This window comes from Leuresthes tenuis, unplaced genomic scaffold (assembly GCF_036924035.1).
Source record: "Leuresthes tenuis unplaced genomic scaffold, fLeuTen1.0.hap1 SCAF_22, whole genome shotgun sequence".
In the NCBI taxonomy this organism is placed as follows: Eukaryota; Metazoa; Chordata; class Actinopteri; order Atheriniformes; family Atherinopsidae; genus Leuresthes; species Leuresthes tenuis.
Genome location: NW_027325376.1, coordinates 14,136,656 through 14,161,799, shown reverse-complemented (window position 1 = coordinate 14,161,799; position 25,144 = coordinate 14,136,656). Strand labels below are relative to the sequence as shown.

The window sequence follows — 25,144 nt, the reverse complement described above, 5'->3', positions numbered from 1 at the left end:
GCAGCAGTACACTGAAGCACCTCTCAGAAAAACGGGACTATTATTGAACTGAGAAATGCTCTTATCTCGCTGTGAAAATCTCTCTCTCTCTCTCACACACACACACACCCTCAAATTCAGGAATGCAGAGAGTATATTTCAGGGTGAATGTGTGCATGTACAAATGTATTGTTCATTTAAACTATTTCAATACTCAATTAAGTCATGCTTTCTCTTCAAAAGTCCCACAAACTAAACAAGTGTCGGATCTATCTTTCAGACCTATCCAACACATTATCCACAGTCCATAGTTTGCTCTAACTTGTGAATGGATGAGGTTAGCAGATAAAATGTAGGACTCTTTTGTTATTTTTACGGATTGAGGCTGCTCAAACCCAAATACACAAAGATATGTTGCCATCTGACAACTTTTAGCAGTGGATGGTCACACAACTACGTGTGGAAACATTTACTCCCTCCATTGTAACACTTCTATTTATGTCTCTAATTTTATTTATTTAGGTATTCTTTCTCTTTTGTAAGACATGATTTAACTTTATGATTCCTTTGCATTGTGTGCCGTATGGCAGGTTATTGTATCTGGTAAGTTTTATTGATTTACATTGTTAGTTTTACTCTTTAAACCCACAAAATCACTGGGTGCATTAGTCTTTTATGCAGCACTGCTCAGTCCTGGTTTGGCGTGATGCACGACAGTCCTGAAGCAATTCATGCTGGCGCAGGAGAACTTCACTTAGTCACTTGGTATTAAAGCCTCACAGGATCAAGGTGGCTGCAGACAGCACAGGTAAGACACTCCATGTGCTGCAGCACCTGAGATCCATCTCTCTGACAACATGTTCTTCGTTGGCGGAATATTTCACTGACAAACTCATACGTTTTCATTCCCGGATCCACGGATCAGTTATTTTCTACCATCATCTTTTAAGTGAGTAATGTCATGTAAAGTTGAAGTGAATGACTGTAAATATAAAGTTGGATTCTGGTTTAGTGTTCCTTCTGAAACTACTCTTTTATATATAAGTTTAATTCCACATGACTCACTGATCTGGAATAGCAGATTTGGGTTTTTTTGCCCAAAAGAACATTTTTATGTTTTTGTCATTAGGTGAAGAGAAGGGATGTGGTCTATAAGTTTGATGGATACAAGTAGGAACTTGGGTTTTGGTTGATTAATTATTAGTTTTACTGGGAAATGCAAAAAATTCAAAGCTCGGTGGTGAGTAATGGTATAAATCAAATGATTATGAATGGTGAAAGGGATGGTGCCTTATGACATCACAGATGCCATCACTTTGAACAGGTGATTTACCAGGTAAAAACAAAGTGGGGAGAAAAAGCTCCTAGGGGTACAAATATATTATTCCACTAATGTATATTATGTGCCGCTGGTGTCAGGCCATTAGCTAACAAAAGTCAGGTCTAGTGACCCTGAACCAATCAAATGTCTGCACATGCACCGTGGCAACACACGCTATGAAGTGCCAGAACCGCATAAGAAACATTATTTTCTCCAATTATCTGGGTACACATGCAACGCAGCATCTATCAGACAGACAGACGCATTCAGTGTTACGTAACCAGTCAGAAGTCTTGTGTGTTTGATTTTGTGCATGGCTCCCTCTGCTGGATGTGATTAAACATTGCAAGGCACTTGTTAAAACTATGTCCAAAGACGGTCTAAAGTTAAGAGGAGTCCCTCCTTATCAAAAGGCTTTCTCATTTACTCAGTTTAAAAAGTTTTACGTGGTAGCAGACTCATTTATGTCACTATTGTCAACAGAAAAAGATACACGGAAATCATATATACATATATGAAGCATATAACCAGAATAAGTATTGGAGATGAAGTTTACAACATTTCAAGAAATGTTGCTAAATTAAACGAGTGCACTCAGATTTTTTCTGTCATTTTACTGTTTTCACTGTCAGTATTTTGCTATAGTGGTTCTCTGTTCATATATTGAAAGTGTACAAAGTTTAGTTTGGAGGCAGTCCATTATTGTGTAAATATACAGTTTTCTCACTTGTTTACCCAATTACAGAAATAAAAGACAGTCAGTCACCATCCTTCCAGTTCCTTTCAAAACAAAGGAATTTTAATCAAAGTATCCCTCAAAAATAGGCGAGTGAAACAGAATATTTAATCTTATTCAGTATTTTATTCACCTCTTTTACTGGATGTGTCAAATGCAAATTTAGAAAGAAAGAAATCTCTCATTTGAGCTGTATCGTAAAAAAAAGGCGCAGAGTGATACCTCTTTTCTTTCCTCTGGCTTTTCTCTGCCACTCACAGATCCAGTAGTTGCCACTTCTTCGTCGTTGATTGGTCCGAAATGTGTTGTGCGTAACGCCCATAGCGGAAGTGAGCTTTTTTAGATTTAGCACCTGTGTAGGTCCAAAGGGGGATGTGAAAACTGGGAAATAACGGTTATCTTTGGTAGATTTTAGTAGTTTGTATTGCTTTTATAGTAAGACAAAGAGGCGTACTCGGCAGACGATATGAATTTATTGGTAAATTTGTCATTTTTGTTGATTATTTCGGTGGCCGGAGCTGCTAAGAAGGAAGGAGACGATGAGTGGGTTCATCTTCCCAACAAATGTGAAGGTAACTGTGAAGTTTAGCAGCAATAGTTATCTGAACTGGGTACGTAAAGATGCATCAGGAGTCCCACATCAGGATGAGTAACCAAAGCTCGCCTTTGTAATCTCGCAGGCCGCTGGTTCACAGTGATAACAGGCCTAAGGCTCACGGTTTAGTGAGAGCCCAACTGTTTCGTTTTAATCTTTCTATTTGAAGCTGTAGCAGCTAAATGTCAGCAGCATCATAATGGATGTTTTGTTGGACAAAACATCACCAAATGTGCAATGCAATTGTTAGGGATTTGTAGTAGATTTCAAGTAACACAGCAAGCTGTTGGAGTTGTATTCATTTAGCTTGCGACATGACACATTTGCTCTGGAAATGTTATTAAAAAGCACCACTCGCAATTTATCTTTACCACTCTGATTGTGTGGATTTTAAAAAGTATCCACACGGAGGAAGTTCAGCTAACTAGAGCAGTTTAACAGCCAAAGTGATGAACAAACATATGTACGTATATATACACTACACATGAGAAACAAGAGGAAATGTGCCTGTCATAAATGAATATGTGTAAGAAACTAGTGGAGCCAAGTAGCCCAGAATGATGTATTTTATAGCTTTTTAAAGGCTCAGGAAACCTTAGCCAGACATTTGTCTTTGTCTATTGTTTTGAGACTAAATTATTTAAATAGACAATAAGCCAGAAATGATTTGATTATTTAAGTAATTTCTAGTTACGACCGTTATTGACATAGAATCTTTGGTTAGAGTCGTTAGCGATTGCGAATTGATCTTTTGTCTTTACACCTCTCCAATTTTTTTTATGTTGACCTGAATACACACCATGATCCCTGAGCTTTGGCTCAGATGCGTACCAAACGTGGACATTTCGCTCTCCCCTGTGTCACCGCACATTTGAGCGAGCTTAAAAATCTGCCGACAGTATCATAGAGGGTGTGTTGTGTTGTCTTTTTCCCTGCTCCCCTCTCCAGTCTGTAAGTTTGTCAGTATCGAGATGAAGTCGGCCTTCCAGGAGACGGGCAAGACCAAAGCGGTCATCGACAGGACCTACAACTTCATAGACGGCAAGGGGGCGCCGCCGGTTCAATACGTCAAGTCGTAAGTTGGAGCGTGTTTTGTGGAGTGTTGTGGGGGGAATCTCTTGTTTTTGTGGTGCCTTTACATCAGAGGCACGGCTGAACTGACTGCAGAAATGAAAGTGTGACTGCACGCCTGCCTGATTCTGGGTCTTTCTGTCACAGAGGAGGCAGCAGGGGACAGGAACTTGGTTGGGTTCAGTTCCTGTGCAGCAGCTTATTATAGAACACACTGAGCTGCTGCCAGTGTGTGAGATAACGCGGCTTAGTGTGAGGGGGCCCATAACTGTTGAAATATGTTGTTTTTTTTTCACTTTGCAGCAGTCGTAGAGCAGACGTACCAATTGTTTTGTTGATCTCAGTTAACTCTTGATGCCCCCCCCCCCCCCATCTATATATAACAGCCTGATTTAAAGTAGTCTGAGTGAATTTCAAAGCTCCTCTTTGGATGTTGGCTGCCTTTTGTTCCGGTCTCTGTCAACATGACATGATTCACAGGTCAGTGTTAGGTGGCAACACATTCCTCTGAAAATGATCGAGCACAAGGACTGGACTGAAAACTAGTGGGGGGGATGGGGGCAGCCAATGTCCATTGAAAAACTTTGAAAGATCTTCAGAAAGCCTGGAGAACTATTGCTCAACTATTGCCCACTTAAAGAGATTCCAGGAAGCAAAATCAATAGGAAACGAGGGGCGGCTCGAGTCTTCTGTGTGGCCCTGAACATCCCATAAGATGGCCCTGAACATCCCATAAGATGGCCCTGAACATCCCATAAGATGGCCCTGAACATCCCATAAGATGTCGTGGCCTAAAGAGAATTTGCTAAAAAACAAAAATCTATTTCCTTGACCACCACAGAACCTTTGCCATAACTGTTCCTGTTATCAGAAGTTGCTTTATTTGCTACACCCCCAACCCTGTTTCATCTCCAGTTGGTATTTATACAAACAGAGGATGAACTGCAGGCCTGTGTGACTTGTCAGAATAACGAGTTTTTCCCATTTCCAGATCCAATTAGAGCCTCAAAATGTAGTTGTTGAACTGAGGAATGTGTTTAATGTACGGTCCAAGCTCCTTTATTGACCAGATTCAGTGTTTTTACACGCTGGTAGGCGTTGGTAAGCATCATTAAAACATTAAACACTGAAGAGTCACTGAGGAGCAGAGGGTCGGACTAAAGCAACTTGATGGTCGGTCCGTGATAAGAGACGGAACTTTGTGACTCTCACATTTCTCTGCGCCTCACCGAGGCTTTCGCTGTGCAACCCGCTGACTCTCTGAACCTCTGTGTCCGACTGCAGCGATCTCCGATTCATCGAGGTCGTCGAGAATGTGTGTCAGAGGCTGCTGGAGTACAATCTGCACAAAGAGAGGACCGGCAGCAACCGCTTTGCCAAGGTCAGTCTGGGAGTGCCCTGGGTTTGTTTTCTTGTGTCCAGCTGCGGGTCGAAGACCAAACTTTAGTCTTTATCAACATGTATGATTTGGTTTGCTCGGGATTGAGCAGAGAACAGAAGGGAAATAATGTCTCAAACATAAAAGCAAAAAAACATTAACGCTGATTAAAGCTTCAGTGACGCACGGCGCAGCTTTCGGTTGGAGGCGCATTGTGGCTCCTTTGACCCATTCAGACTTTCTGAAGAATTCCCCTCACGTAGAAGCAGTTAAGATGCCACACAACAGTGCAGTTAGACTCTTTTTTTTAATAAAAGAACACACTAATTAACCCGCGTCCTCTTGTTTGATGCTCTGCCATCGTAGCTGAATTGGGTTTTGTACCAGAAAAAAAGAGGAAGCTTCTGAATCTAATCAGGATGGAGGAAAGTAAGCGACAGCAGACGAACCACTTGAGAGTCCTGAGGGGCACCTGAGGAGCACGGTAGGAGCACAAAGGCCAGGGGCCCTAATTAGGAGCCTAAAAGAAAGTGGGCTGGGTCTGCGGCAGAATGTCTTTCTGAGGTTTTCAGGAGTGCATAAGAAGTATAGAAGATCCAAACCGCAGTAAAAACACACAGCTCACTCAAGGCTGAAGTGCACTCAGTGGGATTTTATTGGGTTATGCTACCTTTTATCTACATTGAAATTGCTCATCAGCGTCTAACCTGTCAAGTGTTTTAATGTTCATCTGTGCAAAAATGTGGCCTTCAAGTCGAATTTAAAACCAGTTTCTGTAGTCGATGGATATTCTTCAGCTGGAGAAGGAAGACAAAAGTTGTGCCCTTTTTTTTTTTTTTGTTTGTTTCAGTTTCTTCTCGTTAAACTAAACTTTTTTGCTGGGAGTTCTCCTTTTAGGCATCAGCTGTTTGTGCCAGAAGTCGTTTTTTTGTTGCAGCAGAGTCTGAGCTCTGTGTGTGTGTGTGTGTGTGCAGGGCATGTCGGAGACCTTCTCCACCCTTCACGGCTTGGTGAATAAAGGCGTGAACGTGGTGATGGACATCCCCTACGAGCTGTGGAACGAGACTTCTGCAGAAGTGGCCGACCTTAAAAAACAGGTGATTTATTTCCTTTTTTTTTTTTTCCCCCACGTGAAAAAAAAAAATGCTCTCCTCTTTTTAGATGAACATAAGGGAAAATGTATTTAACACTGGTTGCGTTGTCAGTGTGATGTGATGATAGAGCAGTACGAGGAGGTGATCGAGGACTGGTACAAAGGAAGCCAGGAGGAGGACCTGACCACCTATCTGTGTGAGAAACACGTTCTCAAAGGACAGGACCGAGGTAAAGCTTTTTCCTTTCCCCTGTTCTTCTCCTCTGCTTCGGCTCCTTCTTTACGCTTAAATTGACCTCCTTTTGTCTTTGATTTGTTCTTCCGCCCCCCTCCTCGTGTTTCACCCCTCCAGACTGCTTGAGCGAGTCTTGGTCTCAGAAGAAAGGCGAGCCGGCCGCCATCGCCGAGGACAAGAAGAAGAAGAAAAAGAAGAAGGGCGGGAAGAAGGGCAAGGGAGAGGATGCGGGAGATGGGGAGAAGGTGGCCAAGAAGAAGAAGGAGAAGAAGGTGAAGAAGAAGAAAAAGGGCAAAGCCCCAGTGGAGAAGATGGATGGAGGGGCGACGTCGGACGAGGAGATCCAACCGCAGGTGCCTCTTTCTGAGCAGAGGACGGAGCTGTGAGGACGGGTTCTGCAACACGGAACTAACTTTTGACAACAGCTCCAGACTGCTTCGCTGGGGTTCAAGTCGCTGAGTTTGCAAAATGAGAACTGTTACACGCAGTTTTAAAGTGTTTTTCCTTTTTTTTTTTTTGTTTTTGTCTTTCTGTCCGGTTTCGATGGTCGGAAACACGTTACAGTTTTGTCAGAGCGCGAGAAATGAGCGTTTATGGCGTTTCTACAACCTTCACCCCCCCGTGCACAGGCCACAGGCTCGTCACCGATCTTTATTTTAGCCGTTTTTTGGCAGCTTTTCTTTTCATGACGACCTCGTGAACCGCCTCGGATCCAAATGCATGTTGGCCAGATAGTTTGGAAGGTAGTCGGAGACTCCTTGTTTTTCACCTTGTGCTGAATGTCGTGTCAGTCCACTTTTTCAAATGTGAGAATTTGCTGCGTTTCTAAAGATTACAATCTTTTTATATCTTTGCGTTTTAGACCAAAACCAGAGGAGAAAATAAGTACATTTTGATGGGTATTTTTGACTCGTGATTGATGAACTTAAAGAGGGATTTAAATTCATCATAAATTTGAACACTGGATCTCTCCAGAGTTGACCTTCTGCTGGGTTACTGAGACATCTCTCAGTTTGTTTGGGGTTAATTGTGCGTGTTTTGCTTGAGACGGTTGACCTTTGGCATCCAGCTGGCTGTGCGTTGTCGCAGCGACCGCTTCAGCGGGACCACTTTGCCACAAATTCTGCGTTTATGAAGCTTTTTACTCTTGCTGACATGACCTGAAAGGTTACGATTCTACTTGGTGTGTATTTCGGGGTTGTGCTGGGCGGCTGCGGTGTGTTTGAGGAGGAGCTTCCTAACATGCATGAGCGAGGCAGAGCAGGCAGTTGTAGGTTTGATGGCATCGCTGTTGCTCTGGGTTACACTGGGTTGGACAAGTGTTCACTGAGTCAGCGTTAATGATGAATAAATTCCATGATGATGAAGTGACTTTTTTATTTTGACTGATTTTGACGGACAGTTGCTTTGCCCCTTTATGTATTCCCTGTCAGTCTGTTTGTGTCAGTGGATTCTCATCTTTAATCATATTAAATGATACAAAATAGATTTGTTTTACAGGAATTTGATAGTAAGGTCTCGTTTTCTTAGTGATTTTTCCCCTTTGTGAGCAACTATATCATCAGGTACTTTGATTTGTTTCTTATTTTTCTTTTTGTTAATGTTAAATGCAACTTTTTTTCTTTTTTTTCCATTTATTTTCTCTTTTTTTTGTCCATGCTGTACAAAAGCTGCTATTTAAAGTGTTTTTTTCTTTTTGTGTGTGTGTGTGTGTTTGCTATCCTCAGCTGAAGATGAAGGCTCATGTGTACGACTTTTGCATTTTCTCCAGTGTGTGTGTGTGTGCGTTTTTACAAGATTTTTATTGTGACCTACAAATGCTGGCTGTGTTGTACTGAAGTTGCTTTTTTTTGGAACCACGAGGAGACGCATCAGTGGATCAATAAACACGTGGCAGATATCACAGCTATATGGTGAATTGCTCTTTAAAGTATCTTGATCTAAATGTGCTAAATGTCATCAGTTACTCTGTTTTGGGATTTATTTTTTCCTCTGAAGCTTATAACGTTGCAATGTGCACTTTAGGCCACTAGATGGAGTCAGACTTCCTGTCTTTACACTTAGGTTAATAGACGTTGCTGTAAAAGTTCAAATCCTCTTGTGTGTGCAGTGGTAAGACTTCCACCTTTGATGTAGGTGACCTGGGTTCAAATCCCCTGCATGAAAGGTACTACCTCCAGTAAGGGTTCTTGGGCAAGACCCCCTTACCCTACCAGTGTGAGTCACTTTGGAGAAAAATGTCTGCCAAATGCATAAACATTTTTGTCCCCTTTTGGTTAGTGGCTCTGAACCTGCCCCCCGCCTCCATCTCCTAAAGGAAGCTAAAGGTCACAGGAGTTCTTGTCACAATTGCACATATATAGGGTAAAAGCATTGTTACTGGATTATCAAAAGTATCGTAAGGTGAAGCACAACAACTCAAAGCCCACCTTTTGGACACATTCACTCTCCACAATGAGACCAACAAGCAATTTCCACTTAAGATGTAAGAGTCTTGAGCCCAGTAAAGTAGGCATATGAAAGTACTTCGTGCCTTAAAGAAAACGGGATACTGCGGCTGTGATGATGAGCTCGCTCCTTCAAACCGATTGTGTTCAAGAAATATTTTTAGATTATTATATTTTGAGAGAATGCGTGATTGCCCTTTAACTGTCCGAAGGACGCACTCCCACACCCAGACTGGTCAAACATGTAGTTTCCTGTTATTCTTGGTACCTGTCAAAGACGGCCCTTAGATTCCCGGTAGCAATAAAATCAAAAACCTGCATCCGACTGTCACAAACTTCCCACCTTACATCTCATCATTGGGCAGACTGATCCAAGCCTGAGGTAGACATTAAGGTTTTATGCAAGGAGAGGTGCTCTGGAAAGAGATTCCAATAAAGTCAGTCAATCAACATTTATTTATATAGCACCTTACAACAACCAGAGATTGACCAAAGTCCACAAGTCCAGAAATAGATTTAAAAGTAGATTACGTATAACACAAGACAACAAAAAGGTGAGCCACAGCTTCAGTGAAAAGCCAGTTTAAGTAAGTGTTTTTAATTTGGTTTGAACTGAGGTAGGTCAGTGGTGGTACGTAAATCAGAGGGCGGTGTATTCCAAGATATCGGACCTGCCACTCCGAAAGATCGGTCACCCCATCACCCGATTTTGACCAGCAGCGTGGAGAGCTCTGCCAGATTGGTGAAGCCTCAGGGTTTCACTTATGTTGGGGGGTGCAAGGCCATTAACTGGGTTGAAAACAAATAAGTTTTTAAACTGGGTCCTAAATTTACAGGTAGCCAGTGGAGGGAGTAAAGTACAGGTGTGATGTGGTCATGTTTACGGGTGTTAGTTAGGTGCCTGGCAGCAGCATTTTGTACTTTCGTACATTTTTGTAGTCAAGATTGTTTTACAGTAATCCCATTTAAGGCAGGAAACTGAAAAAAGTATGTTCTCCATCCCTGCACTGGACTTTGTTTGAATGCATATGAATTTTTTTAAATAAAGATTAAGATAAAGGCATCTGCTTCACCTACTGTTACTTTGTGACCCAGAGCTATAGAGTATGTACAAGTATATTTATGTATACTCTATAGCTCTGAACCGACCCAGCAACGCCAGGAAATGCAATTAAATTATAGAATGGTCAAAAAACAAATTACATAACAAAAAAACACTATAAAAATAAATCAACACCTGTTGTGAATAAAATGTTTAAGGTAGCTTTTGTCCCTTAATGCGGTCAGCGGTAACAGAGGGGCGGGTTAAATCTCAGGGACGTCGGATGAGACGCATACAAACGGTGTTCAGGGTTAAGACAGCATAAAGATAAGTCAAATCAACTATTCTTTTTTTAACACTGTCACAACATCAAGCCATAATGAAAATAATAACAGTTAAAATCAACCGTCTGTCTCCAAACTAGCCTTTTCCGCTAATTCTTCCCAAAATAGCGTTTGCTAGCAAATATGGCTGCTAGCTAACTTCTTGCTAATTAGCTTTTGGACGCTAAAGAGTGTTTTGTTTGTCCTGTGTTTTAATAAAGTCACAGTTGACTGGATGACAAGCTCTTCTTACTGATATGTTATCCTAAAATGAATAGTGTCACTAGATGTGTTCTCCTCAGCTGGATTTTAACCATCATCAAGGCATTAAAGCGTCAGTAAAGCCACTGGACTCCTAACTGGAAAATGTCTGCATTGATAAAGGTAAGCGGTTAATTTCTTAAACTATAAGCACAAAGATTAAAAAGATGAGCTGTCAGCTTGTTTAGTCTAGAAATGATCAAGTTTCATGATAGTTTCCTTTACACTTAGCACGTGTTGCAGTGTATGTAAAGTGAATTCCATGTGCTGTGTTATTTATTGCAGTTTTCTTATTTTATTAAGGCTAATTTGTTCATATCTAAAACTCACTGGAGCTCTTTTAGTTGAAATAAAATATGGAAGAAGTTATTTGCCATTGCCAGATTGAATATCTACAGCAAATATGTTAATCATTGGAATATTTTTAATAGGCCAAGTCAGGATTTGCTTTTTGTGCGTGTGAATAGCTTGCATTGGTAATTTTACTTGATTCTTTTAAAAATATATATATATATATATGTATATATATTTTTCTGAAACTTCATATTATAAAGAGTTTACCAAATCATTCAATAAATACATAAGATCATGGGGATCAAATGGGCACAATGTCTTAAAAAAATGGCTTCAAACTTTACTGTAACAGAACCCTGAAAAGAAAAAATCTTATTTTGTGAGCATTTCATATTTGATTGCTATTTCTAAATATCCAGAGATTCATTCAGAGTAGAATTATCCATCTTTATTCAAGTTATTCAGGCATTTAAGAAAAAGATAAGCATTAAGCATTTCTTTTGCCAGTTTGGTGTGTGTTAGTCTGAGCTTTCCCGCTCAGTACCGTATACTCTTCCATGTGGTAATAAAGTGCTCCACGGGTTATTGGCTGTAAGTTGTACCCGAATTTATGTTTGGGTGCTATGCAAAACTCAAATGAGGCACAACACCCTATTTTTATGTTTTCTTTTTCCCAAAACATCTGCCACATAAAAGCTGATCTGCTGTAATGGTACCTTCCGATTCTATAAATTGCGCCGATCCGTTATCTCCTATGTTGATGGTGACACACACCTGCTTTATAGACTGCCCGGACAAAAAAAAGAAAAGAAAGAAAAGTCATCGAGATTTAAATATTTAAATAAGCAAATAGGTTAGATTCTCCCAATGGGAAAAGTACTGATATGTTTCAGCTGGCGACCATTTGTCATTCCTTAAACAAACGGGTAAGAAGACGCATCCTGGGTCAAAAGGTTCAGATAATTGATCTGCGTCAAACAAACAAAACAAGGGGTGGGAGATTGCTGAAACTACTAAAACTGGTTAGTGGTAGACAGCAGAACTGAGGTCAGGTTTGATAGTCAGAGAAAGAGCATTTTCACACAAAAATGTAAAGAGAACTCAAGGTGTCGGGACCAAATAGCTGTGTGACCTCAAGAAAATCTCTTATTCGCATAAAGAAAAGGCTTCAGTTTGCGAGAGAGCTTGAAGTTTGCACTCTGAATCAATGGAAATGGGTCATATTATAGAATGAGTCCATATTTATCCTGTTTCAGAGTGAAGGGGGGCATCAGGGTAAGATGAAGGGCAGAGAGATGATGCTGCACCCATCATGCCTGGTGCCTGCTGCACAGACCTGTGGGGCCGACGTTATGCCCTGTTGGTCAGGTCGAGGCTCAGCAATGTTGTGCATGGTCAGCTGAGTAGATGAGTGCAGTGAGTGTCCAGGTTTTTGAAGCTGTGGCTCTGAGAGCATGAGGCGTCGCTTTCACACATGGGCTGGTCACCACAGAGTCCAGACCTGAACTCCACTGAGAATCTTTGGGATGCACTGGAGAAAACTTTGCACAGCAGTCCGACTCTCCAGCAGATCTTGGAGAAGAATTGATGCAGTGCAAATTGAAACAATGCCACGGTGAACACATGCAGTAATCAAGTGTAAATTTTTTACATTTATTTTAGGTCAGGCAGTAGTTTCCTGCAGTACCTCACTCAAACTGTAGGTGTCACCCTATCATTTGATGCAACAGCAGCTCCTCGCCGTGCTCTCAGTTAACCAACAGCCAAATTCACTTAAGCACAGACTAGATGAAATGGTGTGTTTGTGTGTCTGTGTGTGTGTGCTACTAAAGTTACTTTGATCCATTTGCTTCTCCCTCTTCAACAATAAGATAAACACACTCTTGTTTTTGCCTGCTCACATGCTTAGTGATAGGCTTGAGATGCCAGTTATTTCTCCATAGGTTTGTGTTTCCATGTGTGTGTTGAATTGAATGTTTCATCCGCCTTCCAAACAAATATGCATTTTCTCTGAAATGTGTGTCTGCAGGTTGCTTGAGCACGAACGCAGTGTATGTGTGTGGGAGGTCCTAGATGTGTTTATTTATTGAATAATTCACAGCTGGGTGTTTAGAGAAGACTCTGTGGCCTCGGAGCTCCAATAACAGAGGACAAATATTGTGACACACACGCGCTTTATCAGGCACGTCAGGGTTGACGGTTTATTTGGACACTGTGGATGGTGGAAATGGAATGTACAGAGGCCGGAGACGTGCACACATACACACACTTTTCTGTTACCCACGGAGATTTGTCATTGCCTTCACTGGTGCCCAGACTTCCTCTTTGTGCTTCCTTGTTAAGTTGGAAAAACCTAAACATTTAGCGGTGGCTCAGAGGTCCTAGTAATGGCACTCGGAAAGAAAAAAAAAAATGCAACACACACGTCTGAAATGCTCTCACGTTATCTTTCTGGTATAAATATAACAATAGAGGTGTGTTTAAGGAAGGTGCAGCGGATTCAGAGTGGATCTATGCTGTCGTCGCCCCGTAGTTTGAGAGGTTTGATGAGTTTTAGTTGCAGTGTCAGACTTTGCCCACATCATTCAGACATTTATGACAATTTCCTCAGTGGAGACAGAGTGCGAAACCATGCCTGTTCAGAAGTGTACCAGAGAAAAAAGATGGACTAACTTTATTGTGGAAAAAGTGACCGGATGAAGATGCACACGGTCGAGTACGAAGGCACGAGTAGCTCCTCCGACACTAACTAATCGGGTTGTAAAGGTAAACCCAACATTTGAGGCCGAATTGATGTTTTCCCTTTACGCACAGAGAGCGTTGTGTGGATGTGAGCGGTTCTCCTCTTACCTCGAGAAAATGAAACAGACGTTTGAATGGAAATATTGATTCTTCCTCCCATTTCAGTCATCATCTGCTATCATCTCTCCCACCAGTGTTTGTGTGTGTGTGTGTGTGCGTTTGGACTCGTGTGTCATCTTTCTCTCTCTTGGATGTCATTTCAAATCCCGTTCTGTTCCATCGAGCAAGTGACCAATAACTGATTAATTAAACTTCACACAGGCGAGTAGAAAGTGGAGGGGGACATAAGACGAGACGGATGTCTCCCACCATGACCTCACGTGTTAAAACTGCACATTTAATGTGTGAATCGCAGGAAATTATTCCAAAAGTAGTCTTTGTAAATGAGAAGATGATGATTTCTGCAACATTTATGAGTCTTATTATCATTATGAATATTTAATTTCTTATAAATATTTGTGTTTATTGAGAAAATGTTCATATAAAGTTAATTTCATGTTTGTTTGTTATTTTAAACCCCTTGATCGAAGCGTTTAATGACGCCTCGTGAGTCTGTTGGAGCTCCCATGTCGTCTCCACAGGAACTGCCAACAAGAGTTTTGGAGAGCACTTAAGATCTACTTTTAGGAAAAAAAAACTTTCCCTTTTTTTTGGGCTATGGTTATTAAATTTGGACTAGGTCTGGGTCAGACATTAGGCCGCAGTCTCTGTGTTTTCTGACGTCTACAGGCCCGCATCTACATCAAAATTCGGATGGACAAAATAAATATTTCTTTAGTGTGTCTATTATCGTAAAACTTAGTGATTCTGACAGTTTTATTAGAAAATGATGGTGCTTACTTTCAGAAGAGACTCGGATCCAGCTTTTTTTTACTCCATATGGTCAGAGAACAGCTCTTAGTTTACTTTGGGTGTACCATGAATAGGTGTTTTAGGTCACTTTTCCCAGGATGGGATGGGATTCGTATTTTTCATCACTACAGCCACTGATCACATGGTATATTTGGGTCAAACAGTATTTGCCAATGTACTATTTTTAGAATATTCTATGAAAAGCGTTCAAAGAGGAGAAGGTATCCTGATTTGACAGCAGATGATTTATGATTGGTTAATATTTTCAATTATTTAGAATGGATTAGATTCATTGCATCGCTCTTTTAAACCGCAGCAGCCTGTTCTTGGTTGTTCATAAATAATATTGATTAAGTCATATTAAACAAGAATTAGACTAAATACTTTGCAATGATATTAGAACATTCCCCCCCCCCCCCCCCCCCCCCAATTTTGTTAAGTTTTGTTGTATATAGTGCCAAACTGTAATTGCTCCGTGAAGACAGTGAACGCAGCGTTTTGTTCCGCAGAGACATTGAATGTTTATCATGTCTCCCTTTGGGTTTGTTGTTGTCTGCTGTTGTCCTTTGATGGTGCCGTGTCCCGCTGATTCGGGGGTTTTGGGGACTTGCAGTTGATCTATTCATGACGTGTAAACACAGTTGCAGTGGTTGAGAATTCTTTTGGTAATGCTGTTTATATCCATCTGCTTAGAAGCCGTGTCCTTGTTACTGACTTCAAAATGAAGTCCATAAACTCCAGTTCTGAGCAGTCGCTGCCCAATCAGTCGGACCACCATGATAAATGGTGCTATAAATTCCATCCAGTGGGAAGAAAATCAGCAGAAAAAGTGACGACTTATCGTATGGTGCGACTCTCCCAAACGCCTCTGGCTTTGTTTGGCTTACAGGTTGTTTAGTTTTGGCTAGTCTGCGCTTTTGCTGCCGTGCATTGGTCGTACTTTTTCCCCTGTGCTGTCTGAGGTGCTGATGGAAGTTAGTCGTGTTGCCATGTGACGTAGCAACTTGAAGTCTGCATTGGTGCCTCTCGCTGTTGGACGTCCCACAGGTTGTCACCATATTACAGAGTAAACTTTTCTCCGGTCCTCGCTGCACACCAGAAAGTCACGTGAGCGTATATGTGTTTGCTTGCTTTCCCTTGCAGTGAAAAAGAACTCCACTCCAGCTCTGCCCGCTTAGATGTTGACTTTGCACTTACTCCAGACTTGTTCACATCAACACAACAAAAGGAAATGTCATCCTTCTTCCCGGCTTGGTCTGATATGACCTGGAAGTGACACCAAACGAGAAGGAACAAAAGAGGTGCTAGAAGTGGCAAGAGAGCAGAGAAATGTTGTCGAGTGGTAGAAGGGAGGGAAATGAAGAGGAACGATGGGTGCGAAGGAGGAAGGCGAGACACAGATCTGATATCCTAACCCTTGGTGACCTGTGAGAACCGACTGGAGTTAGAGTTCAAGTCTTTCGCTTGTTTCGTTTGAACCCTAATCCATTTCCCTCGATTTTGCTTGACGGCAGGCTGTTTTTGTTCCTCGTTTCCCAGGTTAAACAGCAGAGAATCTGCGGTGCTGTTTGTCCAAAAGATAACCGTGAACCTCAGGCTGACCCCAAACACTCCATTACTCCCCGTGTAGGAAACCGAGGGAAGGAGCCATGAATGAAATGGCAGAAAGAGGGCGCAGGAAAAGGCAAATTGAAAGAGAAAATAAGACAAACACTTCACATCCATCAGTTCCTCTAACCCTTTTTATTCTCAGAGAGGACAGCCTCGGCGCTCCAATTCATCTTCGTTCTTCTCACAGTGGTGTGTTCAGGGAAGGTCAAAACCTGGAAAATAGGCTACACACCAGGCATTTTGTCACCAAACACCCTTCACCTGCCTCCCAACGCCGAGGAGCCGCACACAACTGGGACACAGCCGCAGCCAAAAATACACCGGGTGGAGCGGAGCAGCCACGCTGCTCGCATTTACAGCACATTCGTTCTGCATTTCCGCTGCATTTGTTGTCCTTTAGGAGGGAGCAAAAGAGCGGGACGGGGTGACATTTCGTCACTTTTAAATGTAGGAGTCAAATTATGGTGCGTGGCGGAGCTGATTACACGTTTCCTCCGTCACGTTTCCTTTCACTCAAGTCGGAGGAGGTTTGAAACCTTTTCAGCGCGAACTTGACCGGTCTGTTTTCGGTTTTTGTTGGTGTGGAGGACGAGCCTAACGGCGTGTTGCTGTGCTGCCTCGCATCCTTCCGTTCAGCCGTTCTTCTGCCAGCGTTTCTGACAGATCCACTGGCCAGAAACCGTGTGCACCAGCCCTGTGGGTAAAGCTCAGCTAACTCTGTGACCGAGGAGCTGCGTTTCCTCACTGTGGCACTGTGATGGACAGGTGACCTGTCCAGGGTCTACCCTGCCCTCTCGCCCAATGACGGCAGGGATAGGCTTCAACCCCCCCCCCCCCATCGCGACCCTACAGTTTGATTAAGCTGTATAGAAAATGGATGGCGGCACAGTGGAGCCGAAGCAGGCTGTGACTGATGTCTCAAGAAGCAGCGGCCAGAAAGGCTTTTTAGGAGTCTGACAAAAGTAGACGCAATATTCTTCTTCATTCATTTTGTTGTACAGCAGAGGAGAGCAGCGCTGGAGCCGACATGCGCCTCTTTTGTGCACAGATCGTGGCTCAGAACAGTAGAAAATATAAAAACTGCTCTGCGTCGGGTCGGATTTCCCAACGCACCCTGAGCTCCGAGTCCCACGGGGACGACGCAGCAACGACACTAATGGCAGGCTACGTGGCATTTAGAGCAGAAAGGTGTGACATGCAAGCCTTCACACTCGCTGTCTGTCACACACACATTTGCATACACTCAGTCTGACGCACTCCTCAGGGCCTGCCATTAATAACAGCTGACCTTTGCACATTTAGGCTGTGAAATGATGGCACAACAGACCTGAGGACACCATATCACAACTCCCTTCATCTTTCGTCCTGATGAAATCATGTCTCTGCGATTTCTCCCCCGTTTCTTACAATTTAGGAGAAAGTGATGTTCAAACTGTTTTTTTATTAATTTTTTTTTTAGCTGTGATGTTTTTGTTCTGTTTTTGCGTTCTTTTATCTAGACGTGCACCATCTTTTTAAACTGCATTTTTGTTTCAATCTAACATTTAACCTTAAAAATGGATCGTGAATAACCTTTAGATGTACTCCGAGGTGCACCGGTCTACAGGGCCTTCTCCCAGGTGTGCCAGTATTTGTTCAGAATCCAACATAAAGTAAATTACATTGTGTCCTCCTCTACGTACTGCATCAGAGGTGCTTAACCTTTCTGTCCTTTTTGGTCATTTGGAAATATAAAAGCGCATGGGAGCACAGCACAGTTCATGAACCTTAGAAGAAAAATCTTGAATTGAAATGAATTGCTGTATGTGTAAAACAGATGTGCCAGATGATGCTGCATTAGGCTGTTGTTCCAATCACTCAAACATCGAGTGCCTTGTTGTGTTCACTGACTGTGGGGCAAAAAAAAAACTTTAAAAAAATGAATATAGAATTAAATAAAATCAGATTTCTCGAAATGTTGAGGGTGCATTTACTGACTGGGAAAGAAAATATGATTTATCAGAACCATATGCATTGTGCATTTATTACCCCCCCATTTTAAAAAAAAAAAAAAAAAAAAAAACCTGTGAAATTGATCAGCTGTTTGTTCGTGTGTTTATTATGTTACATCGATTTTTACAGATGCTTTTATCCAAAGCCACTTACAAGCGAGCGAGTATTAAGTATTTATTGTCCTGAAACAATCCGCGAAAAGCTTTTACTTCAGAGGGGTTTGAATATCTTTTGGGAGAGATCATAACAACTGAGTGCTATGAGCTCAACAAAAAAAGGATCAATCTGTGAATCCATACCCGAGGTTACTGAAACTGCTCACGTATTCATTATTCATGCACACAATAATACGATCTGTGCACACAGCAGGGCGTCCGTGATGTATTATTATCTTTTTATTTTTATTTTTTCAACTGTACGCCGGACTTTGGAGCAACTTGAATGGACGAGAGAGCGTGTCGGTGTTATTGTTTGTTCATTTTAGACATGGTTTTAAATCTTTCAAACTCTATTAAAAATCAGCAAACGTTGCCTTACATTCCACACCCCTCAGCTGTTAGGTGACATCGTATCTGCTCTGTGTGGATGCTCAGTTCAGATATTCAGGGATTTCTAAGCAGACGGCATATGTTGGAGCTAAATGGAGCTGTCGAGTTGCCCTTTGAGGCCTCTGCTTGTGTCTGACTGAAGCCACTGAAGAACCAAATGAACAGAAAGTTGTTTTTTTTTTTTTTCAGGAAGTTACTGGTCCAAACTTGACCAGCTCTAACTTTCGGTGAGAACTCTTCCTTTCAACTAAACTCAAAGTGTTTTGGTTTATTTTTTTTTTGTTTGTTTTTTCTGGGCATAAAAGTTGAAACGGCACAGCTCAGCCAAACTCGGTTTACTTCTGCCTTCCTTCCTCAGCTCAACTGAAAGCTTCATCGAGATGAAAGAAAAATGGAAGGACGGATAATTATTTGCCAGTTCGGTGTCTCTCTGCCGAGTCAAAGTGATTCCGTCTCAGTTCGTTTCCCTTCCAGAGAGGTCGATGAACGGCAGAAGAATGTCTGTTCTGTCACCGCTCTCCATCTGCTTTTCAGATTGTTGTCGTCGAACCAGAACACAAACAAAAATTAAAGCTAAGAGACGGCCAGCTGCTATCTTTGTTAAGGTCAACTAGGAGTCCAAGTTCATGCAGCTAAAACAACACACGCACACGGATTCCCTACGGATCAATTTCCACCTCGCTCAGCCTCGTTCCTGTCATACGTTTATTTGAATCCCTCCTCCTGACATTTTCCTTTTTTGTTCTCATGTTCCCTCTCTCTCTCTCTCTCTCTGCCGCTCTCTGGTCAAGTGTTCGCTCTGCCTGCCAAGCCCCTCTCGGTTTGTTTGGAAAAAAAAAAAAGAACTGTTTCTAATTTGGTATCAATTTGTCCCGTTTTGTCCGGAGTTGGCGCGTTCGTAGCTTTCTCGTTTTATTCCCATGATACCATATGGGCCACACACACACACACACACACACACACACACACATTCCCACCCCCAAGGATCACAACTGACAGAAATAGTTGTACCAAAGTTTTTGGCTGAAGACATTCACATCCTGTTGCCCGTGTTTACATCAGTGTCTGCGTTTGTCTTTCTCTTCGGGATGTTTCGCGTCCAAAACCATCAGCCTCCTGCCTGCTGGGCCTCATGGTTATTCGTCCCGTTTGCATCGGTCAGTTGCCAGATCGTCTAATTGCACAGAAGCATTTTAAATGGACAGGAATTTGCCCCGATGTTGGACCAACATCAAGGCTGCGCTGACACCTTCAGTCCTCACTCGTTTCTATTTGACAGAATTACGGCTTCCTAATGACACACAGCAGGACAAATGAGGCTTCACATCTTTACATCTTTTTAATTTAAGCCGATATTATCCATGTGGTAAGATACTGTTTCTGTAATTGTTAAGCTTTTTTTTTTTCTCTCTCTTTTTAATGTCTGGCCCTATTTACAGATGCTCATAATTAATGGTCGTCGATATTTAATCAAAATAATGGTAAATGGTTACTGGAAATCTTTTTTCCACAGATATTGCTGCATCACACAGATCTATGGTTGGTTGTCTCTGTGTTGGCCCTGCTGATGAACTGCTGGCATGTCTGGGGTGTTCCCCGCCTCTTGTCCTATAGTACCTAAGCTTGCCTGCTTTAATTGTATCAGGTTTTATGGGATGTTGACTCCACTGGCTTTCAAAACTCCTTTAGTCTCTTTTCTAGATGTGTATGCATATGGCCCTGTAGTCCCATGCGCTTTTGTGGGGATTGGCGGGACGTTCACCCATGCTGATTTTAAACAAATGACATTTTATGAGGACATGAGATTCAACATAATCCAAAAAGTGTGGGAGAAGACTTCTTAAGAACTTGAAAAAGTCCTCAGTTGATCAGAGTTGATGAGAGTTTGACGATGGGCACTAGCTTCTAGTTACAATTACACTGAAAGTCCCGAGTTTCCCTGTATTTCTGGACAAATAGCCATGAAAACAGGAAGTCGGTGCATTGATTTATGGAATCATAAGTAAAAATAAAGCAGTTTATAAAGCAAAAACGGAGTATTTACAATTACGATGTAGTCAATATTTGTTCTGAGCACTTTTCTTATTCCACACAGCCTGAAGTTTATGGTCATTTCTTTAAGCAGTCTTCAGGAATAGTTCTCCAGGCTTCTTGAAGGACATCCCAAAGCTCTTCTTTGGATGTTTGCTGCCTTTTGTTCCGTTCTCTGTCAGATGATCCCACACTGCTTCAGTAATGTTGAGGTCCGGGCTCTGGGGAGGATTCATCCCTCCTTAGGACCTGTTGCCACTGATTTTCAGTCCGCCCGGAGTTGGGTGCCTTTTCATGCTCGTATGAATCATCGGTCAGTGTTAAGTGGCTTAACAAACAATTGCTCAACACCACTTTAGAAGATTACAAGAAAGTTTTGCTCCTTGGAAGCAAAATCTAAAGAAACGAGGCAGGTTAAGGCTTTGCACAGTACTGTAAAGCTGCATCATTAGCAAACTGTTGACTATTAAGATCTACAGAACATAAGAGATTCGTGTGGACCTTTTAAGCAATACATTAACTCTCCCGTCAGTTTTCGGTTGTCTCCTTCATCTCTGTTTAGCTCCAACCATGTTCACTTGCTCGTGGGTTTTTTGGTCAGTAGTTGCCTCACATTTCCAACATTTTAATGTTTTTCTCTCAGGCCTGGACCATCAGCCTCTGGGTCAGATTCACTCTAAATCCACATGCTCTCTTGTGGTTTTGCTGTCCATTTGTCCTCCATGGACATAAACCGCTGTTAACCCTGGAAGTCACTCTGGAACTCAAGCATGGCAGGAGGGAAAACACTGAAAAGGAGCATATCAGATTATGATTACATGCGTTTTTGTGTCCACGAGCACTTATATCTATGTGTTGTGTAGAGATTTTTGGTCCTTTTATTTGCAGTGTTCCTCTTTCATATAACATATTGGCGCACATGCAGAAGCAACACAGATTTTTTTTGTGTGTGTGGCAGGTGTTTCGCGTCACCACCCACCATCCATCAAGTCAAATGGGCAAATGACAGGAGGAACAAAAACAAATCCCTCGCTTCGGCAAGAATAAACGAATGGTGCCGACCAATGACAAGTGTTTATTGTGTGAGTGAAAGGGGGAGATGAGGGGATACGTGTGTGCATATCTTTTTCCTTTATGTATATGATTGTGGATACATATGGGTAAAATTGAAAGGGAGAAGTACAAAGCAAAGGAGTGTTGAGAGACGTGGAGAAAAGGAGAATGAGGTGGCGTTTCATCACTTCAGCAGCAGAGGCACAAACATCGGACTCCGGGAGCAGGCCACAATAGATACTTCCAGGACAACCAATCAATGGAAAATGTGTTTCCTGCTGCTCTCTCCGTGTTGCTGGCTTTCCTCACATCGCGGTGTGTTTTATGTCCTAACAGGACCACCAGATGCAGTTGGTGTTTTTACCCGAGGATGCACACCATCATAATGACGCGACCATAGAAATCTAATTTATGACTAGTTAACATTTAGAATTGTGAAGAAATACTCTGGGCAAATCCTGTTTTTTAGAATGCGTAGCCTCAAATAGTATTATTGCAAATGAGTATCTCCTGCTCTCTTATCATAAGATGGCTCTCATAACATAGTGGTGGGATCGCCTAACTCCTCTCTTCTTAGTAGAATTTTCCAAAAGCACACTGGCAACTGAATTAGATGATACTTCCATCATCATAAAATTGGCTTCAACTCCTCCATTTCACCCCATTTGGCCTGTAGCCCTCAAGGCTAACTCAAACGCTCAATAAAACTTCATACAGCAGATGTACTTATTCCACTATTACTAATAGACGGCATTTCTTATTTTCATGTAGTTTTGACTGCATGAAACACAATTTTGTGCAAATGACTGTTCAACACTGGAAGTTGAAGGTCATTTGTCTTAGAAGAGCTGAAATTAAAACGCTTGATTCACTGAAATCAGATACAGAAATGGATAAGTTGACAGCGTGATTTTCATATAGCTGTCAGGTCAACATTAATTAGTTATTAGCTTCAACAGAGTAAATGAAGCAGCGGTTGTCGTGCAAGTTTAAAAAATGGAATCTTTTTCCATTTAGGAAATTGCGCTCTTTCAAAATTTGGTTTTAATATAGAAATGATTAATTGTTTTTTGCGCTCAGCTCTCATTAAAAGAAGGAGACGGAGAAGTAATGACCAAAAAAAAAAAGATCACAATCGTGAGGGGAAAAAAATCTTTTGTCAGTCAGCTCAAGTCACATCTTTATTCATATCTGTTTTTAATAAAGTCAGTATTGTCTATAGCAGTCATCGTGCTGCCCGGAGGATTTTTGAGGAAAGAAGTTTAGTGAAAAGTGGCCAAAAAAAAAAAGCAGCATGGAAAGTTTGGGAAGTTGAGGCATTTTTGGAAAGTGATTAATTCATCAGGTCACAGTTGAGCACCAACAAATTAACATCGCCACTCTGGGCCCTGCCAGGTATGGTAAGCACCGCTTACGGATGATAACAAGAAGCCATCGGCACGAGGGCAGGACACACAAACACACTTTGTGTTGGGACTGACGACACACCCACCCACACTAAAAAAGAAAAAGGACATTCTTTGTATTCAGTCTTTATTCCTCATCATTTTACCTAATTTTAAGTCTGAACCAAGGGGCGTAAATAAGGCAATTTAAATCAGCCTGTATGGGGGGAAAAAATGGCCCCTTTTCCAGTTTCTACCATATTAAATGTCCCGCCAACGGCAGCCTCTGATTGGTCAGACACCAGTCGGTAAAGGAGGAGAGACTGGAAGTCAGTCAAGTGATTTCATTGAGTAACACAGCTGATGGAACTAGACACTTGTCAGACAGCTGATCCAGGCAGCGCTCGTCCGTCAGCCACGTTTCCATAATTCAGTAAACGGACGCATCGGAGAGGAAAGAAAAGAAGGAAAAACCTTCACCTTTTCCACACACAATGTGCAGAATGTGTGCAGGTGTTTTACGTTCTTCAGACCATGCACAGAAATGATTTTAGAGCAGTTTGTCGCATCTATGACAAATTTTAACGTCAAACATAAACAAGTTTTTCTCTATGATAGTGAGTCTTTTTCTTCTTCATTTTTTTTCATGTGAAGAAAATAAAAAAACTGCCACCGAGCATAACAGTCATTTGTTAAGGTGGCTGCTCTCTGCTGTTGCTTTCATATTCCGTTTGGCCGCGGTGCAAATGTTTGTGTCAGATGGTTACTCAGGGATGCACATTTCTGTCACACGGTTTCTGTGGCAACGTGGAACGCATCCTATGACGGAGCTGTCCCGCCACTTCCTTTCAATTCAATCTCTTCACGACGGGTCATTGTGTGTCGGCTCCAAAAGGTGCAACAAAGCCCAAAATCCCTGCTCCTGGCAGTCAAAGTCGAGTGTTTGCACTTGCTTCACCCGTTCTGAGTTGAGACGAAGCTTTGATATCACGTGCTCGAGGGTCGGGTCGTCTTCTTCAGCCGGGCGTTTGTCATCCTTCCCTGGCTTTTTTTTAGTCTGATTTTAGCTGTTAAAGCAGCAGGTGGTGCTTCTTTACCACCTCATTGTGTCAGTATAACCTTATCGATCAACTATGATGAAATCAGCTTTTGTCACTGATGACTCCATTCTGACATCTTCTTCCACGTCGCCCCATCCCTGCTGCTAATGCCAGTGACTGGCATCGATTTTTATTCTTTCATTAGAATAGTTTTCCTCTCGTTTTAGTTTGTTTCAGAATGTAGCTGCTGATTTAAAATCCTGTCGATCCTTATGTTTTACGTCACTCACCTTTCTTTGTTTTATATTCTGTAATTTCTCCCCTTCATTTACTCGCACCTCACTCTGACAACACACGGGTTCATTAGGAAAGTGTGCACGCTTGTATCGTACTTACTTAGAGGACAACACACACACACACACACACTTCTCCTTTCATCTTTTTTCATAACCCCATGTAGAAATTAACTACAATTACACACATACACACACTGGCAGGCAGGTTGGACCCCAGGGTTCAGTTTGGGAGGAAACTCCCTTTCTAATTTTCCTCATAAAGACTCTAATGAAGACTAATGACGGCGCAACGTGTGTGTGTGTGTGTGTGTGCGTTTTTAACAGCCTGGTCTCTGTCTGGGAATATTTCTGTTCTCTTTGCATATTCTTTCCATCCCCACATTGTTTCATTCAGTTTCTTTTACATTTCCATCCCTCCGTTTCCACCGCAGCTCCAACAAATTGTATTTTCAAAGCATTTTCAGCGCTTATTAAACTACAGATTACTATTAAATGTGTAACCATCCATACTGTAACACGGAAAAGCAAAAAGGTCCTCAAGTTTTAGTCTAAAGCTGCAACGATTTGAAAATTTTTCTTAAGAAAAAGCCTTCCTTAATTCCTCAAATAAAGACAAAAGCCTTTATTTACCTCTACTGCACAGGCCTTAATTAGACATTTATTTTTAACTCACTGATGGTAGTGGCATGACTTAAATGGTAAATAGACTGTTTAGCACTTAAACGCTTTTACACAACAAGCCACATTCACCCATTCACA

At 41.9% G+C, this 25,144-nt stretch overlaps 1 protein-coding gene across 1 annotated transcript; it reads left to right on the top strand.

Annotated features, from left to right (window-relative positions):
* Positions 1-2,316: 2,316 nt before the first annotated feature.
* Positions 2,317-9,854, top strand: cnpy3 (canopy FGF signaling regulator 3). Its single transcript, XM_072376524.1, has 6 exons — positions 2,317-2,608; positions 3,580-3,706; positions 4,987-5,083; positions 6,055-6,177; positions 6,286-6,403; positions 6,526-9,854. Exons 1-6 carry the CDS (start codon positions 2,503-2,505, stop codon positions 6,792-6,794), a joined length of 840 nt encoding a protein of 279 aa, XP_072232625.1. The 5' UTR covers positions 2,317-2,502; the 3' UTR covers positions 6,795-9,854.
* Positions 9,855-25,144: the final 15,290 nt, after the last annotated feature.